The sequence below is a fragment of the Antedon mediterranea genome, chromosome 7 (assembly GCF_964355755.1).
Source record: "Antedon mediterranea chromosome 7, ecAntMedi1.1, whole genome shotgun sequence".
NCBI lineage: Eukaryota > Metazoa > Echinodermata > Crinoidea > Comatulida > Antedonidae > Antedon > Antedon mediterranea.
Window position 1 is genome coordinate 26,405,018 of NC_092676.1, and position 20,934 is coordinate 26,425,951.

Sequence of the window (20,934 nt, forward strand, 5' to 3'; positions counted from 1 at the left end):
CGCCCTCATTTAATTTTCGCATACTTTATTGCTATATGCTAGGCCTATATTTATCCGTATTGGTTAATCGATCAATTATTGATAAGTACTGCATTCTCTAAAGAATTTCAATAAGGAGAGACGTATGTTAAGAGTTTTAATTACATATCCAATTAATTATGGATTCGAATTGTCAACAATTCTATACGAGTTGTAGTTGTAACGTGGCAACAAATCTAATTTTAGCCAGATGTTTAACTGATGATAGGACACGACGTACGTAAAGTATGACGTGGGTGTACCCATAGGCCTATTTGCGCGTATGTACTGACGTTAAAATAGAATATTTGTTAGCAAAACATCTGGCTACTGCGTGGGTTTCTTGACGCAAAAGATAGCACATTAAAAGTCGATTCTTTTCACTCACGTGCCAACATTTTTTTAAACCAAACCACGGCAATAAAAACAATGTTTTAGTTAGGCCACTATAGGCCAGTCCAGAAAAGAGCGCCAAATTTGAAGAGGGATTATCAGCACGTGTTTCTCAATTGTTTAAACTTAACCAGAGATTGCTGAATCCCGTGCAATCGAGAGGTTTTTATAATAATACATGAAATTAACACAAACTGTTTTATAATTTATTATTAACAGGGTAATGGCTACGTATGTCAGTAACTAAGCCACAAACATGGTTTGGGGGGAAATCAAGGATTATATAAATCCATAGAAATATTTTGATGAGGGAGGTATAAATACCTCCCTGTTTTAATATATCTCTATGTATAATCCCATCATGTCGTCTGAGGCATGATGTTAATCACCTTTGAAAGTAGAACAGCTCAAATCTTTAATCCAAATTATCATTTAATAGTAACATTTCACGCAGTTGGTCCTTTTATAATCCAACGCAAAATGTAAGTGCCAGTGGTGTTCTGGGAAACAACCCGAAATTTCAACAGAGTCTTAAGACAATTTGCAGTTTTGGGGAAGAGATATAGATTCACTAATTTTATTATCATTGATTACAATGACTGTTACCAGTTCAATTAAAACCTTTCTTTGAAACAGAAAGTGATATTTTTTATTTTCTTATAATTTATAGGCCTAAATGTAGCATTTTTGTAATTTGTTTTAATTTTGCCATTTATCTTAGAGTATATTAGCATTGAAATATAAAAAAGTTAATGTGGGGAGAAACACAAGATTATATATTTTGGACCGTAAATTGAAGACAGAGGACCAATGCACTAGTTTTTTCTCACATTTTAGTCGGAGAAAAAAAGCAGACCCTGGGGGCGCACCCCTCCGTGTTGTTTTAAGGAAATTAATTGCAAAATAATTTTGCCAAATCGAAGTTATCGCTAGGAAGGAGGCCTAGCTACGCATACTGATGATGATCCGATCAGACGATTGCCAATTTTTTAAAGAAATATGATTAGTGTATATTTCCTAATTTGCCAGGAATTTTGCGTAAGTACAGACTAATTATTTTTTATACGGAAATTCAAGGTTATTTAGAAGCTAAGCTATATGTTTAGTCGCGTGTGTTTTGATGTCGAGTCTTTGTTGGGAGGCTAATTGGCGACTATCGTACTATATTACGGTTTGTATGTTCCGGTCGCGGCCTAGCCTTACTAATTTACGTAATTAAATAATATAAAGGAAACTATTATTGTTTTCTTTTGTGTGTTATCAGTAATTTATGTGAAAACGTGGTTTTGAAAGAAAAAAATGTTTTTCAAAGAAAAACTAGGGAAAACCAAGATTTAATCACAAGAAAATAACCTAAAACGGGACCCTTCCTCCTGCCATATTAATATGTCGATCTTAAAAAATAGAGCATGAACGCTGAGCAAATAAACTGTTATAAATACTTTGTTTTTTTCCAGAATAATAATTAATATTTTCATATATTATATAATCACGTTTTTACACATTCTTTTTTTTATATTTTGTTTTATTTTTGTTGTCCTACTTTGTAAAAATTAATCTTGGTAGGACAAAATAAATGGTGATTATTTTCAATCTCAACGCACTTGATTAGTTGATATATACAATCAGTCATCTAAAAAACTGTAGTACTTTTCTTCATGGCAGCTTGGCAAATAATACATGAACTCATAATCTGGGATGTAAAGGGGAATTCCCAACACAATCTAGCCAAGCTACTATCATGACTGTAGGAAGGTCACGCCTTAATGGTTTTCACCGCTTGTGATGCACTGTAGGCAGTTGCATTTCTGTATAAATAGCATAAAAGCTTGCTTACTCATAATTCTTAGATGACACTTGGGAGAATTTCTTTGGAGTAATAAGTTGGGATTTTTCCCCCTTTTTTACCCGAGAAGAATGTGTTGAGACTCATGCTTTTAATGGACACATGTAAGTAAAAATAGGTCAGAGTTTGTTTTGTTTTACTACTATCCTTAGATTAGTCACACACAGTATAACTTAATCCACCGTACCCACCTAAAGTATATTGAACTATCTTTCTTACTTAGTGCCTCTTGCTTATCTTAAATCTTTTTCTTGTCCATTACGCTAAGTGTAGTGTAGTTTTTTATACTGGTTAGCACACATACTTGTTTTGTACAGGCTGTACTTTATTGCTATCTTGTCATGTGTGCAGTGGGGACAGGCATTTAATGTAGCCCTATTAGCCATATGTTCACACTTTAGTTCTTTACTTTAAAAAAATTAAATATTCACACAGTTTACAACAATGTCTGATTTTTGTCTCTGTAATAATTTTACAATTAAATTCTGAATAATGTATATTTACAATATATATACAGTGTGCACACAGTTAGGTTTGATGGGTTTTTTTAAGTATTATTTTTAGCATAGCAAAGAAATAGATTTATTTTTAGATACCTTGTTTGTAAGTGTAGAAGATATAAGCATATTGTAATATTATTTTCTGCATCATATGATTATCAAAAGGAATTTTGACTTTTTAAGTTTTATTTATATTGTGCAAGGAAATAATGTTAAAACAATTGCTGTTTTTTAAAAATAAGGTTTATTCCAAAATACCACAATGTATTTATAAACACTTATATATACAATTCTATGGAATACTCAGAACTAAATCAATTAAAAAAATGTGTTATTGTTAGAGCTATCTAATTTAAACATTCATGGAACTGCTCTGGTATTAATACTGTACTTAAGTCAATTCAATTCAACTTGATTTCAGACAAAGTGTCCATATGAACATATACATATATATATGTATGTATATGCAGGCGGTCCGAGTTCGAGTCTCGGTTTGGGCGACTTTTTCTCATTCTCACAGATTTCCTCATCTTTATCGTTTCAAATTAATTAATTAAATTTCAGTATATCACCGGGCGGTTTAGAATTAATGTTCTTTGCCTCTTGTGTTTATATATATAAAAGTATCTCTTCGGAGATCCCGCCTCGTGAATAAAAATACTGAAAGATGAGGGCGTATCAATTTGATCTCTGTTGCACGTGCGTACAACTGAGGACTAGTGCTGTTCCGCCGTACCACCCCAGTGGTCTAATGGTTAGGACATCTGCATATCAAGCAGGCGGTCCGAGTTCGAGTCTCGGTTTGGGCGACTTTTTCTCATTCTCACAGATTTCCTCATCTTTATCGTTTCAAATTAATTAATTAAATTTCAGTATATCACCGGGCGGTTTAGAATTAATGTTCTTTGCCTCTTGTGTTTATATATATATATATATATAAATAAAAAATAATAAAAAAATAAAAATAATAAAAATACTGAAAGATGAGGGCGTATCAATTTGATCTCTGGTGCGCGTGCGTACAACTGAGGACTAGTGCTGTTCCGCCGTACCACGCCGAGAATGTTAAAGAGTCGCTATCCAATCGAGTTTGAACAATACTATGAAAGCCCCAGTGGTCTAATGGTTAGAACATCTGCATATCAAGCAGGCGGGCCGAGTTCGAGTCTCGGTTGGGCGACTTTTTCGCATTCTCACAGATTTCCTCTTCTTTAGCGTTTCAAATTAATTAATTAAATTTCAGTATATCACCGGGCGGTTTAGAATTAAATGTTCATTGCCTGATTTGTTTATATATAAAAAAAATGAAATATAAAGTATTATGTGACAACTTTCATGGAGAGAGGACCAAGAATTATCTTTTGACATATAGTGCCTCTCTTCACATAAAACACATTTATTTCTATTAATATTAACATTTTTTGGCAGACTGAATTTTTTTGTGTTTTTTTTTTAAATATTAGTATTTGGAGATATTTGTTGAAATCACATGGCAATCAAGGATGTGAATTGATTGGCCAATTGCAGGATGTTTGTTAAGCAGTGGAATTTGTGTGGATTAAATTAAGGGGTTTTTTAAGGAAAAAAGATTATTTTAGATTATATTGATATTTTTGCAATTCCTGGTTGCAATAATAAAAGCATCACGATTTCCATTCAGGACACCAGCTGACTCATTTATTTTAATTTATCAAACCTGATAGAAAGACTAAATAAAAATATTTAGTTGCACAAAAAAACAACATTATTTTTCCAATCATGTTTTGTTTTTATTTTTTTGCTACTCTAACAATACAATTAAAATCACTAATTTATGCCATTTATTTCATGTCTACCAAAAAACTGTTTTGTCCTTTGTCCTTCAATCCATTTCACAACCTTATTGAATTTGTTTATTTCTTGTTGTACATGGCGACAGAATTCCACAACAAATGATAAATTCCTTTACAAAACAAAAATATCCAGAGAATGAATAAATAATAAAATGAAAAATATTATTCATTCAACTATACTCAGGGACTGAGTTGGAAGTATTGGAAAAAAATTGACTACAGTGCGGTATAAAATATGTATGAACTGAGTTGGTGAACCTGTATACCAGGATACAACAGTGTTTTTGAGTATATGCTTAATAATGCTGTTGATAATCATTTTATCATATTTATTTTTATCAGTTTATTTCTAAGTAACCAAACATTCTTGGCAATTCAGCATCCTGGTGCGTTGTATTGTATTAATACAAGAGGTACTGTACAGAGAAAGACGTCTGACATAAAGAACAAAAAATGACTTGCTTAATATCTGTATACACTTACTAATCTGATGTACGGATGCATTGAAAGCACTTTGGGAATAGGAAAATATATCTTTTGTATGAAAAATTCCGATAGTTTTACCACCCTGACTCATAACAATAAACAATGTTAGCATATTTGGCAAGTGTGATTAATAAAATCCACACAATACATTTGGTAATTTATTTTAATAATATTAATAGATTGACTGTGGTAAAAGGTGGTAAAAGTTTTGGTTTTAAAATTGAATTTAGTATAGTATGCAGTATAATAATCCTTCCCTTTTAGTTTTTAATTTATTTTGATCTAAAAACAATTTATAGAGCGCGACAGATTTAACAATATTTAGTTATTTTAGACACAATTTATATAAAAATGGTTTATGCACTATTTTTTCCCAAAAAGAAATATTTAATAACTTAAATTACTTGGTATAAATGTTTGTGATAGTATTTTTATTTATCAGACAGTGTCGTCAGTCAGTTACGAATATTACTCTGTGGAGTGTAATACTGTACATTTTTTGGCTTAAATCCAAATTTGTATTTATATATTCAAGCTTATTTATAGAGGGCGTATGCTGACAATCAAGGGGCCCTCATGATAAGTTTCAAAGGATCACCCTCATGATTTATATTAAATTTAAAGTACCTAATATACAATAACTTCTACAGTACAGTGCTGGATGGCTAAACCCAGCAGCCACAGAGCATGAGACCCCATTACAATTACCTAGTGTTGGAAGGCCCCTTAGGAGTGCTAAACCAGGGGGTTATGCCACTGCTACAGTTGTCCTGCCTAGCTTACTTGGATTCATTGAGCCTGTCAGTTATAATTAAATACTGTAATGATGTTTTTTTAAATAATTTTTAAGTGGGTGTTACATTGTTCAAAATATAATACTAATCATGATTTTGATGTATTGAACCCGAGTTTTCAAAATGCTTTTCCAAACTCCACCTAAAAAATATTTTTGAACATTTGTTTTTTTCTCATCCATGCTTGAAATGATGCCCAATAGAAGTTATTATTTAAAATCCGGTTATTTTATATTGTATTAACCTTCACCTAATTATAATTTTGGTTTATTATCTTGTTATCTAAATTTACCAGTGATTTTATGATTTGTGGTATAAATTTCTTTTTTTGGAATGTTTTTTGTTCATAGTTTTTAATTTTACTCATTTTACAGAGGTGATTGTTTGCCGGTATGAGTAAAAAATCTGATAAAGAAAAGCTCCTTAGTGAGCCAGTCCGACCCGGTCACCGGCCGCTACGAGCACCGAGCGGACCAGGACCACCTCATTCTGGTGCATCCATCGATAATATTGAAGGGTATGATCTCAAGTTTGAGCCGATCCTAAATCAGAAGTACGAGTGCCCGATATGCCTGATGTGTCTGCGCGAACCTTTACAAACAGAGTGTGGACATCGATTTTGTAGCTCATGTATTAGAAAATGGTTAAGGTAATAGGAAGTTTTTTATTTTGCAATGACATGACATCATGTTGCAATGACTTAAGACTGCATGTGTTGGCTATGAGCGCTCACTGGCTAAGCCTAGGGGCCCTACGCTTGCAGAGGCACCTGATCAGTGCCCAGAGGAAAAACCAGGCATTAGAATATGGAAAAAAGGGCTAAATACGCCCAAGGCCTCCAGCATTGGAGAGCCACTTAGGGTTCCTAAACCAGGCCTCTGTGTTACACCACTGGACTTACGACACTTATGATGTCATGTGAATGCACTATTTGCATACATAGGTTTTGGTTTGGGTTTTTTGGTTAAGTCGTTGACCAACTTTGTCTAGACATTCTGGGTGTATTGTCGTTGGAACAATTTGAAATTGATTTTTACAGAACTTGGGCAGATGATGTAATTCATAAGTGGTTGCAAAAACTAACTTCAAAAAGTCATAGCTAATATTGTATCCAACCCTCGATAATTATGTTGAATTTTGAAATTAAATTGTTGATTTTATTTTGTAGGGATACAGGTGAACGATGCCCAATTGATAACACATCACTCACAGAGAGTCAGGTAATTAACTTAAAATGAAACTATGTTTTTAGTAAAATGTAAATATGTATTGTCCCCCCAAAAAATGAAAAAATAAGATTAATAAAAATAGACTTTGAATAGGCCATTTCATAGTTTTTAATAAAAATAATCACTTTTGTACCAAAAAAAACAAACAAATTATGTTTTCGCTTATAAAAAGACAAAATAAACGGTTAAATACAACTAAAAACTTTAAAGCTTTACATAAAGTTTTTTTCAGGTAAGCGATTTTTTTTGTTTTCATTAAAATTTTTGGTCAGTTAAGTGAATACCTATTATGTGATATTAAAATGGCATATTCAATAACAAACAAAAAAATTTCAGGGGGAAAATATATGTGATTTCTTCTTCCAAACATTAATTTTCAATTATTTGTTGAAATTAAAGTAACCCACAAAATTATATGACCACTATCCATCAAATATAGAACCAACATGCAATAAAAGATTAGGTTTAAAACAAACATTAACAAGAAAGTAATTGAGAAGTTTTCTAGGTACTTTGTAAGTGCCATTTTATTATCTTTTTCCAATAATTTACACAAGCTTTGTTTAATGGTAGCAACAATAAGTAACCCTTTAACAATAAGAATATCTAGGTCAACTAGATATAGAATGACATATAGCCCTACAGGTTTTATGCTTTGTACATTTTTATTGGAATTCAAGATTATAAACATACTTTCCCACATCATTGTGAATTGTAGCATTCATAATTGTAATCGGTTTTTCCGTTTTTTTTTCCATTCAACATTGAACAATAAGTGACTTATTTTTAATGTCTGCAGATATACGTTTTTTCATTGTAACTCAATATCTAGTTTTCTTCTATAGAGTAGTGCTAAGACTTTGTAATATCAATACTGGGTTAAAATCTTACAGGATTTATTTTCTCATGACATCAACTTTACCTCACCTGTTAAAGTTCAATCCTACCTAAAGCTATTCATTTATAAATTTTCAAATAAATAAATATTTTTAGTATAAGCTGTTGATTTATTGAAGTAGACTAATCTATGTAGGATTAGGGGAAATCCCTCAAAAGACTAATAATAATGTTTTCTATTTTATATTATATAAATTCCTTACATTTTTGTTTAATGATAATTATATGGATAATTATTTTGATTAATAATTATAATATTGATAATTATTTTAATTAATTATGATAATAAAATATAATTAATCAATTATTATACCAAATTTTGACACAATATAAACACAAATTTTCTATTTTTATATGCATTTCACTTTTTGGTAATTATTAATTATTATATTGATAATTATATCAATAATTAAAAAAATGAAATATTATTTTTTTTTATTACTGTAGCACTAATTGACAAACTCAACCATTGTAAAGATACAACAAGATTCAATAGATTGTTTTTACTTACTTACTGCAATAACAAAAGTATTAATATTATATTAATGATCGTGTAATTATTTATAGTATTTTTTTAGTTCACCTTATTTATAGAGGGTGACCCTAAACAGTGTATGCTGACAATCAAGGGGATTGATCAGTTATGATAAGTGTCTGTGTCTGACAGTGGCTGTTTGTATACTACACCGGGGTAACCTCCTACTCATCCGAAAGATGTACTAGGTTCTTTAAAGTGCGCATTAGCCAGATGTGTACACTACGGTTTATAGTCCTTATCCGAGAAGACTCGTTATACCACCAGAACCATGGAGCGAGTGAGGCTCAAACCCTTGCTGATATTAAGTTGGCAGGGTATACGGTTCCACTGTCTTAGCCATCTATTCGTTCACTTTTTAAATAGTACTGTAATTATGGCACCACCTTTTTCTTCCCCTTCGCCTTTTTCTCTTCAAGTGGTTTCCATTTCCAGATATTAAAATATTCAGTTTAATTATGTAATCCAATAATTAAACTACATACTTATCATATTTTATTGCTCAAGAATGAGAATGTAGATATCGCATTGTAAAAACGAAATGTACTGTTGTTGGCATTTAAGTGAATAATTCCACGGCATTTTCATTTTCTCGCACATTATGAGATTAGATACAGACACATTGATCTTATAGTTGGTGTATGTTTGGGAAAATCCCTTTATCTTTACCTTTCAGTGTAAAAATGTAATGTTACATAAATTACTGTACCTGTAATAAGCAATTGTGTTTCACTATATATTTGTAATTAAAATTTAATACAAACATATACCATAGGTCTTATTTAATACCTCCTTGATACGAATAAGCGTTTGATTAATTGTTACCAAATTTAAACAAATTATTTGCCCAGAATGTGGAATTATTTAGGGAAAATTGGTTAATAATATTAATTGAAAAGTGATAAATTTATTTTACTTTGAGAATAGGAAATAATATTTTGACAAAACTTTCAACAAATTATTTGCCCAGAATGTGGGATTATTTAGGGAAAAATAGTTAATTGAAAAGTCATATAGTATTTTTCATTGAGAATAGGAAATAATATTGTGACCAAACTTTCAACAAATTATTTGCCCAGAATGTGGGATTATTTAGGGGAAAATTGGTTAATAATAGAAAAGTCATAAAGTTAATGAATTTTACATTGAGAATAGGAAATAATATTATGACCACAATTTATACAAATTATTTGCCCAGAATGTGGGAAGAATTAGTTAATCGAAAAGTCATATAGTTAATGTATTTTACATTGAGAATAGGAAATAATATTGTGACCAAAATTTAAACAAATCTTAATGTCAGTAGGGGGTACTTTAGGGGAAAACCCAAATTTGTAAATAAAGGTATTGAACCTTTGTATATTAGTCATATATAGGTTTAGTTCTGGTGTTGGTGGTATTATTTGTTGTGTTATTTATGGTTTTACTTCCTACTTTAACAGGAACTGTAAATAAGGATGTATTTGGTGGGGGGTCATTTGGTTGGGGTCAAACCACTAATGAAGGTAGTAATACACTTGAATTAGGCAAGGCAAGGTGGTTTATTTTGGAGTCTAGTGGTGATTTTGGAGTCTGGTGGTGATGTTGGAGTCTGGTGGTGATGTTGGAGTCTGGTGGTGATGTTGGAGTCTTGTGGTGATGTTGGAGTCTGGTGGTGAGGTTAGAGTCTGGTGGTGAGGTTAGAGTCTGGTGGTGAGGTTAGAGTCTGGTGGTGAGGTTAGAGTCTGGTGGTGAGGTTAGAGTCTGGTGGTGAGGTTAGAGTCTGGTGGTGATGTTGGAGTCTGATGGTGATGTTGGAGTCTGGTGGTGATGTTGGAGTCTGGTGGTGATGTTGGAGTCTGGTGGTGATGTTGGAGTCTGGTGATGATGTTGGAGTCTGGTGGTGATGTTGGAGTCTGGTGGTGATGTTGGAGTCTGGTGGTGATGTTGGAGTCTGGTGGTGATGTTGGAGTCTGATGATGATGTTGGAGTCTGGTGGTGATGTTGGAGTCTGGTGGTGATATTGGAGTCTGGTTAATTATTTTACTTATTAAGTATGTTACCAGCTAAATACATTTGCTTACATTCTGTTTATTTTACCCATCTAATAATAATAATATTATTTTACCGACGACGTGCAGTGTTTGGGAAGTTTACATATATCATCATAATTTCTATGAGACTTCAACACATCAATAAATACCATACTTAAATTCTGTATGAATCAACACAAATACCGTACAGCTGTCATGTGGAAATATAAATAATATTACTATTAGAGATAACTTCAACTTGTCAAGGGGAAAACTAGAGGAATTTTGATTAGGAAATGTTATAAGTGAGAATTCTTTTATCTAGAGCAGTCTTGAAATGATTCAATTAAAAGGAAAACCTTTGAAGTGACAGTTTGTAAGGTCAACTGTGCTGTGAATTGCAATGTAACAATGAAAGGGGAATTTCCCTTTTTTATCTTTTATTTATTAATTAATTTTGCAAGGATTAAACTGGTTACTGGTTGCCATATCCTGTGGTGTAAGTATCCTGTCGCGTGGTACAGGTTACAGGCCAATGTTTCATTTCAATAAATTGAAGAGTTTCACGTGCGATAATGATTACAAACTACCTTTGTCAAAAATACTTTAAAGATTAGTTTATTTTAGTGACATCATCTTCTTTCTGTGCAGAATGTCATTAGAGTACTGTATACAGTACCCATCCCAAGGGACACCCTTATTAAGTCAATCGTTCTAACAGTATTTTTCATTGCCTTTGAAATCTGCATTTTTAATAGTTTTTAATCAGTATTTTAGCACAGGCCTATAAATAATATTTTTAACATTGCCTTTTGCATTTTTATGTGTTTTTATTTGTTGTTTTATTGTCTTAATTGTGCCAAGCAAAATGAATTTCCATTTTAAAATGGGCCAATAAAATTTGTTGAATCTTGAATTTTGAACCCTCAAACTTGAACCAAAACACTGCAAGAATGTAGAGAGATATGCGAGGGAGATATATAAGCATGGTTGGGTGTCAAAGAATTAAGGATAAATGTGGTGGGGGTGGGGAAGCAACATGGTATATCAGGTATCTATAGTAGTGGTTACTATACTTGGTTTGGTGCTGTGTTTGAATATAGGTGAAATGACTTAAAATAAACTTTAACTACTAAATTGTTGGGGGTTTTTTTTGTTTATTCTAGGAAACATTTAATCAAAATATCAATATTGCATACTATTTCCTTTTGTTGATTTTAATTCCACAACTATTGGCCTGGAAAATAAACAGATGGATTTTCCCCCCATAAAAAGTAAATTAAAATCTGTGCGATACATTCTTGTGTATTTGTTTAGTTGACCCTGGATGACACCATTGTTACCTTGCTTTACTTTACATGTGTTTGGTTGAAGTATGAACCAGGTTAGCATCAATTTAGGGGATTCCCCTTTTTGGCTTGTACTTACTTCTGGTTCAGTTCAAATAAATATGTATTTTTTCTGGTATTTTTATTCAATTCATGATTAGCAACTACCTGATAAACATCTGTTGTAAACACCTTAGGTGTGTTCCGCAAACTATTTTTATTTTTTACAAAAGCAGGTAAGACTTTAGTAATTAATACAAGTAATTAACAAGGCTATTAAATTTATAATCTAACACCTATGCATAGAAGTTATTCTTAATACTATATTGGCTATGGCTATACCTTGTACACTGTAAGCTGTTTTTATTTAAAATGTTATACCCAGGGATAGCCACATGCGACTATTACATGTGTAACATTTTTATGTGCAAACAGGCCCTTGGGTTGAGTTATATTTAGAAGTAATTGAGGTTGATTATTTAGGGGTCTAATGACATAAAACGTCTAGTGGTACTATTGTGTGGAGTGTGCTGCATGTGCAGTAGGACCCATACTGTACCTTGCTGCTTGTACATATCACCAATGTTTACTTACAGTAGACCAGTACTGTACATGCATAGTTTACCTGTTAGAATATATTACTACAAAACAAACAACAGAATAGGTGGGCAGGATTGTATACATATTGTTTTAAATAAATATAACAGAAACATTTGATTCCTCCTTATTTTATCCTCAACCCGTTTAATTCCCTTTCCTTAAGCTCTGTCTACACTATCAAACTTTCTGTGAAAAAAAATGTGATGTGCCCATGGAAATGATAATGTCATATCACTACCATATTTGAGCATATCACTACCATATTTGGGCACATCACACTTTTTTTGTTAGATACAGTACTAGTGTAGACCGAGCTTAATACAGTACTATCCCTTCACCATTTCCTTCCATTTTCCATAAACTTTTGTTTCACATTTTAATAGAGATAAATTTATGTATATACCAGTATTTGTAATACCATAAAGTTATGTACACAATCACAGGATCCCTTTATTTAGCAATCGCTCTTGTACAGATAGTCTTATGATAACTAAGTAATCTAATCTCTTTAAAAACCATGTCTAAAAATTGTGAAACGTGAATACCACGGAAACAAACATTTCGAAAAACAAAATCGTGTAACCAATGGATTGTATTTCATAATCCTGGTTGTAGTGCTCGAAATCTTTTGATTGGCCAGTTCTATACACATGTGGCATACACCAGTTTTTATTATTTTACTATAAATATATATAAAATCTGCACACATAGTTATTCTTGCTGTTAATTAAAAATGAATTACAGTATATGTATATTCCCATCCTCGAATGTAATCCCACCTCCTAATTTAGGCTAAATTCAGTCACAAGACTGGTAAATTATTTTGTTAATGCAATCCAATTATAACCTAACCCCTTAATTTGGAAAATGTCACTCATACCCAAAGGCTATTATGAACATATTTGTGCAAAATGTTCCTATTTAAACAAATAATATTTACTAGCCCCATGGCATTTTTTAATAATATAGTCTCTGGTTATTTTTTATACTTCTTTTTACAATGTGTATCTGTATAATCATAGATTATATTTACCGTCAACATTTAACGGAATTGGTTTATTTGAAACCAGATTTTCGTTTATAGTGAAGGACAAAATTGCGTTGAACTTACCCAACGTGGCATGCGTTATCATGGCACTTTATCAAGGTAGTGAGCCACACATACTGTATACGATGATTTGTTAGAAGAAGGAATTGGTTTATATAGGTACGCTAATTATACCAACATTTTAATTTTTAGATGTTTTTGGATGTTTGTGTTAAGCGTGAGATCATGGACCTTAAAGCACATTGTCCGCATCCAGGTTGTCAGGAAATTCTTGAGTTGAGACACATCGAGGTAATAATATGTTTATTAAAGTTGTACAATGTCTACATCAAAAAAAGTCACTAGCTAATATGTTTTTAATACCAGTGTACTTTTTAAAACTTTAACTAGTTTGACAAATTAAGTGTGATGTACCCAAATATAGTAGTGATATGACAAAATATAGTAGTGATATGACATCATCATGTCCATATTTAGGCACATCACATTTTGTTGTCACATGAAGTTTGATAGCTGTGCAGACAATAGTGCTTAAAACTATTATAACACAAGAAATGTGCCTGCTAAAGTAGGTGATAAACTCATATTTGGAATGTAGTGCTCTATACACTATTAAACTTTATGTGACAACAAAAATTTGATGTGCCTAAATATGGACATAATGATGATGTCATACCACTACCATATTTGGGCACATCACATTTTTTTGTCACATAAAGTTTGATAGTGTACACAGAGCTTTAGATGTAATAGCAAAATTGCATCATGTTAATAAATATGTGATATAAAATGAAACTACAGTTATTTTGTATGTATATTATTCTACAAGTGGTAGCTGACACATTTAGGTTATAGCGTTGAATCTACCCCTGCTCTTGATTTTCTCATTTTATATGTTGTATGTATAGTATGTTATTGTTGCTATGCTAGTCGAATAAATAAACAAATTAAATATCTACAGACTACAACAACAAACAGACTATTGAGCCAAAAAATAAATAAAATCAAGCTTTACAATAATTTTACAAAGCACAATATCCTATATCTACTTAAGGTCTATAAAAGTCCTAAACTTTCTTGTTATCGAATTATATAGCGATATCATGATCCAAGCGATACCATGATCCTGTGTAACAGCAAAGTTTATTTGTTTTGGTAACAATGGAAATTTATTTCATTTGGCTTCAACCCAGCGTTTAAACATGAAGCTCACCATCAACATATTATTTATTATTTTATTTCCTGGTGCCTTGTTAAATACACCTATGAAACTATAGAGTTTGAAAATATTAAAAGTTATGACATCCTAAATGCACTTGAAGTAATGGAGCATTCTTCAGGCTCGAAATTTTATTCTTGACCATTGATTTGCCAATTTCTGTTAATACCACTTTTTGTAGAATTATGAAATTTTCTCAAAAATGTGATTACTTACTAGCAAGGTTGTTTATTTTTTGTTTACAACTAGTAAAGATAGTGGATAAAAAAGTAACTTTCTAGTCCCCTTTTTTTGTAATTTAATACAGTATGAATTTAATACAATATTTTTGTCATATGATGACAAATTCAATTTTAAAAGATCGGGTTACTAATAAAATAATGTTCAATCAGACTTTAACAATTATACCCAGCTTTCTATTTGCAGGTACATGTCATTTAAGTTTGGTCTGGACTTTTTTTTTCCGTTTTCACAATTTAGAGTTAATTTCTTCTTTCGTGTTACATTATTTAACATTGCCTTTTGCAATTTGATGTAATTTTCTTTGTTGTTTTATTGTCTTAATTATGCCAAGCAAAATAAATTTCAATTTTAAAAGTAAACCAATACAATTTCTTGAATCTTGAATCTTTTAACCAAGTTATTTTATTTCATTTATTTTAGGTTCACCAAGCCAAATGCCAGTTCTTACCCATTCCTTGTCCAAATATGTGTGGATGTTTATGTAATTTAGCAGAAATAGAAAATCATCTTGCAGTATCTTGTGAGAAACGGCAGGTGCCATGTCAGTTTTGCCAATGTATGGTTCAACTAGACAGAATGCAGGTAAGAATATTGTGTATTGTTTGGAAATGTTTCATAGTAGAAATGCATATACTGTAATAAGAGGACACGGCCTTCGGGACCCAATAATGTATCTTCTTGCAATCACATAGTTGTCTCCTTTTTCCTATTGTTTTATATTTCCCCTCATTCGTTTCATGATAGGGTTCCCCCTGAATAAGGTTGCAGCAATGGAGTTTGGGGAAGGGGGGCTCTTCTCTGTTTTATATGAAAAATTAACCCCAACATAAAATGGGAAAATTCTTTTTTTTATGTCAAATAACTCATACTCAAACATAAGACTTTAATTGAATTAATTTTTTTTTCTCCCAGCATCATCATAAAGGATGCCCAAAAGTGAGTGTAAAATGTCCTCATTGTGAAGAGATGATTATACAGGAGATGTTACAGTCACACATTGACATGCAGTGCTCTAAGGTAGAGGTACCATGCGCATTTACAACAGTGGGCTGCAAAGAAAAGGTCAGTGTACCCAAATATGGTAGTGATATGTCCAAATATGGTGGTGGTATGCCCAAATATGGTAGTGATATGACATCATGTCCATATATGGGGCACATCACATTTTTTTGTCACATAAAGTTTGATAGTGTAGACAAGGCTTTAATCTGTACATACTATAATACCACAATTTCTGCCACAAAGGGTTTCGAATGGTGTATGGCACCATGTGATTGCCACCATGTAAGACAATCTACCGTATACAGAAGCAGACACACTGCTGTCGTCTCAAAAAAAACAAATTTGTTTCCGATTTGATTTGGATATCTTAGGTCTCTTATAGGCTGATCTAAAGGGAGGGAGCAAGCAAAAATAATAGTGCAAGCGACAGATTAAGTTCAGCACTTTTTAGGCCTTACCACCTCTGTTTCAAAATCTTGAATCAATCAATATTAATCTGATATATTTTCAATTTCATTTATTCATGGTCAAACACAGTAAAATGTAGTACATGATTTGAAATTATTTTTGTTTGTTCAAAGTTAAAAATTCACATAAAAATGCAGATAAAATACATTGTTTAAAATATAAGAAAAAAATCTCAATGTAATAAAGTAATAAACGGATTAAAGTGCTGGAAAACAATATTACAGAAGATTGATTATAAAAGAAGGAAAAAAAAACAAGGAGTGAAAAAATGTTATAACAATAATAATAAGGATATTAACAGAGACGTTTATAAAACCTTTGCAATGTGTTTGACATTGCGCCAAAGGCGTATATTTGATTATTCTTCTTCTTTAATCTATTTCAGATGAAAAGGGAGTTGTTAGAAAAACATTTAGAGAAGTGCATTCATCAGCACATGGCACTCCTTACAAATAGTCTGATACGATTTCAGTTTTCAGTGTCACAGTTGATCACAAACCAACACAGATCAATGGTAGAGGGTCCTTCACTAGACTTTGCGCCAGATTATAGAGGCCATATGAACGTAACTGGTGAAATGTTTCCACCAGGGTTAAGACCCCATTATGTGCAAGATCCTATGGCATCTGAGTCATCTCCAGTACTCAGACCTTCGTTTGTGCACGATCCCTCCAATTTACAAAGACCAAGACTTTCAGAAGATTCTCATACATCTGGAGTGTCATCCATATCTAGCAGTATGGAAAGTCTGCAAGTACAACAGTCGGAATATAGTCAGCAACCCCGTAGGTATCAGGCCTGGCCGATTTCAAGAGGCGGTAAGACGGAACATTGGCAATCAAAGCAAGACGGACGTAATTCCCCAGAAGTACTCGTACTGAAAGACCGATTAAAGTATCAGGAGCAAAAAACTGCCGTGCAAGAACAGAAAATATTTGAACTGCACACTAAGGTTCGAAGTGGAGATCAAAAGCTAGCAGAGAAGGATGAAACCATAGATTCGTTGAGAGATCAACTTAGGAACATAGAAGCACGAAACTGTGCGGGAAAATTTTATTGGAAATTAGAACAATTTAGTAGTCTTTGCGAAGAAGCAAACTTAAAAGGTTCGGATTCTGTCGTAAGGCATAGCCAAGGATTTTACACAAGTTTCCATGGTTATAAACTATGCGTGCGGGTAAATATAAATTTTAAAGATCCGAATAAAGGCTACGTCGCTCTGTTTATTCACTTTATGAAGGGCGAGTTTGACGATTATTTGGAATGGCCATTTGAGGGTAACATAACATTATCTATTGAGGATCAAAACATTGACTATATAAAACGCAAACACATCAGTGAAACGTTGATCGCAAAGCCAGGTTTGGCTGCTTTTGACAAACCTGCTAGCAACCGCAATCACAAGGGTTTTGGGTATATGGAGTTTGCGCCGTTAGCATCGATAGATAACGGAACTTACGTTAAAGATGGAGCAATCGTAATCAAGGTTATTGTATGTCCTACCTCTGATAAGTAGTAGTTTTTGAATAAAATTAAGACTTTAAAATATTTTGCGCCTTAAAAATGAAAGGAAAAAATGTAGAATTTTTTTTGTAACCCATTATACAAGAAGGCCCTAATTTTGTTTTATTATATTTTATTAAAATAATAAGTCTAGGGGATGTTCTGATTAAAGATAATTTGTATCTGACGTTATTTTATTTCTATTGTTTTCAGACACTTATTATACTTCACCTCAGCAAAGTTTTTTTACCAAGCTAAAATGTTCTTTTGTTTTAAATTATTTTACATTATTGTCCAATATTTTGGATATTTCTTCAAAACTTTACAAATAGTGATTTGCTGTCTAAACTTGGTCTAAACAATTCCCTTCCCACGCCTATATCTGATAGTCTTACTAAAATAAATGATAAAAAGATAGTGATTACTATTAGACAGTAGTCTTTTGATAAAATATAAAATTATTGCAACTCTACCAATATCCAAGATTAAAGGAAACTAACTTTACTGAACGTTATTGATTGAAGTCCCTGATTTTTAACTGCACTTAAAGCAAGTACAGTAGTTAGAAACAAGAGCACACTGGCTTTATAAACATGATTATGCAATATAGAGATCTACTAATAATTCCTAGCTGAGTTCAGTCAATATTAACATAATTACTAGTAATATAAAACATTTTCTGCCTTTAATTGTAACAAAAAAAAAGATTAAAAAATTCATTAAGCCTGTAAAAACCTATATCTGTATTTAGCAATGTAAAATGTATATAAAAAATAAGAAGTATGGTAACAAATTTGTTTCATCTTGTTTTGTTATTGATTGATAATGAATATTTTTTTAATTAAAAAAAATTAGCAATCGCAAATACAGTGGTTTATATCCATGAAAGTTAACAATACAACTTAAAAACCAATGTTTTCGTGTTAAAAGTACTTTATTAAATTTTAAAACCTAAAACATTCTTACAAGATACATACTTTTTGATTAAAGATAATCTGGAAAAAAACATTTTTCAATATGCCATTTCAATGTTGCATAATAGTTATTTATTTTGACCAAAAATTGGATCAGAAAAAAAAACCAATTTACTTTATAAAAAAAATGTAATTTAAAGAAAAAATATAACGGAAACCCATTGTCTGTCAAACAATGGGTTTTTTGTTAAATTTAACCGTTTATTTTGTCTTTTTATAAGTTAAATCATCATTTTTATTCCGTTTTTTTTAACGGAAGTCAATAACTATATTAAACCTGCAACCTGGCATATTCAGGGTTAGATTTTATTCATCAAGACATTTTTTTACCAAAATTTAAAGTTATAACTTAGAAATGTTTTCAATTTAATATAAATGCAGTACCTGGTCATTTTGGCAATTCATTTGGTAATTCATTTGGTAATTTCACATTGTGCGAGTTTGGAATGAAAAGGGGAATTCCCTATTTGAAAGGTTACACAACTGTGATATATATAGTATAGTATTACACATGATATAGTGTGTTTTGTTTTAAGAATATGAATCATATAAATAGCTGTAATTCGTTGAATTATGTATTTATGAACATCTTATTTCCTATGGGAAAAAAATTGTTTAGTTCAGTGGACTAATGCATTAAACACGACATGATTTTTATTAGTTGCAATGTTAGCATTATCAAATTTAAATGGAGTGAATTTTGCCTAAACTGATTTGAAAATTGTACAGTTGGGAAAGCATTCTCTTTATTCGGTAAATTTTGTTCAGTATGAAATTAACTTCATACTTTTTATCTAAACATCTAAATATATTTATTGACAGCACTTACCGTTTTTGGAAGAATGTAATAACAAATATCTTCCAGGATAAATTAAGCAATTATTTTATAAAAAGTGATATATTTAAGTTAATATTAAAACCAAATATGGTCATGTAGGTTGATAAACCAATTATTATAAATATAAAACCTAGTTTTTGAGTGCTTAATTTATGTATAGGTGCAAACTAGTGACGAACACAATCTGAACTTATTACAATAAATTTACTAGCATGAAGAAAAACTATTGTTGTTTTTCTTGTGAGTAAATAGTTACCTGTATAGTGCAGAAACCTAATTCTAATCATTATATTCAATCATTTTTGTTTGTGTTGTGTTCCTCTAAATATTGAATTACATTTATTTATAATTTGGATTATAAATTTCCTTGTTTTGTAAACAGTCACAACAGGAACCTCTTAAGCACCGTCTTCACTATTAAACTAGTATAATGTGCCCAAATATGGTAGTAATATGCCCTAATATGGTAGTGATATGACATCATAATGTCCATATATGGGCACATCACATTTTTTTGTCACATAACTAGTTTAATAGTGTATAGAGCGTTACATTCCAAATATGAGTTTATCACCTACTTCAGCAGGCACATTTCTTTTGTTATAGTTTTAAGCACTATTGTCTACACTATCAAACTTTATGTGACAACAAAATGTGATGTGCCCAAATATGGACATGATGATGTCATATCACTACTATATTTTGTCTTGCTTAAGTTATTTACTATCATACTGAGTGGGCTTTATTTTATTGTGCATTTATTTATATTTTTTGTTAAATTCTTAGTTTTTTTCCCCATAGAAATTTGTACAATCAACGCCTACATTATAGAAATATAAACACAAATCTATTATTATTATCATCTACTTTGAATGTATTCTACATTCACTGTTCATACACATTAGTATTTAATGTTCTATCTGCCGACATTACATGGTTACTAATAGCATTTGTTTTCTGTTAACAAAAAAAAGTGTTAATTTACTAGCCTACTAGCCGACAGTGAGCAAACACACGTTTAAGTGCTAAGAGTTATTTTATCTCGCTAAGCCATGCATTTATTAGCAAATCAAAGGGTTTTCCCATTAGTTTTTTGCGGTTTATATTGCGCTTCATCAAAACGGAAATGACAGGTATATCAGCTGATAACATTACAACCCTGGATGTAA

General features: G+C 31.7%; 1 protein-coding gene across 3 annotated transcripts; it reads left to right on the forward strand.

Annotated features, from left to right (window-relative positions):
- The first annotated feature begins 1,345 nt into the window (after positions 1-1,345).
- On the forward strand, positions 1,346-20,594 carry LOC140054018 (TNF receptor-associated factor 6-like). Of its 3 annotated transcripts, none has more exons than XM_072098812.1 (7): positions 1,346-1,449; positions 6,244-6,518; positions 7,038-7,089; positions 13,711-13,809; positions 15,401-15,562; positions 15,893-16,042; positions 16,836-20,594. In XM_072098812.1, the coding sequence occupies exons 2-7, from the start codon at positions 6,262-6,264 to the stop codon at positions 17,964-17,966; spliced, it is 1,851 nt and encodes a 616-aa protein (XP_071954913.1). In that variant the 5' UTR covers positions 1,346-1,449; positions 6,244-6,261; the 3' UTR covers positions 17,967-20,594. The 3 variants fall into 3 exon arrangements, with proteins under 3 accessions (XP_071954913.1, XP_071954912.1, XP_071954914.1); XM_072098811.1 differs by lacking the exon at positions 1,346-1,449 and adding an exon at positions 2,018-2,361; XM_072098813.1 differs by lacking the exons at positions 1,346-1,449; positions 6,244-6,518; positions 7,038-7,089 and adding an exon at positions 9,740-12,106.
- The last annotated feature ends 340 nt before the right edge of the window (positions 20,595-20,934 follow it).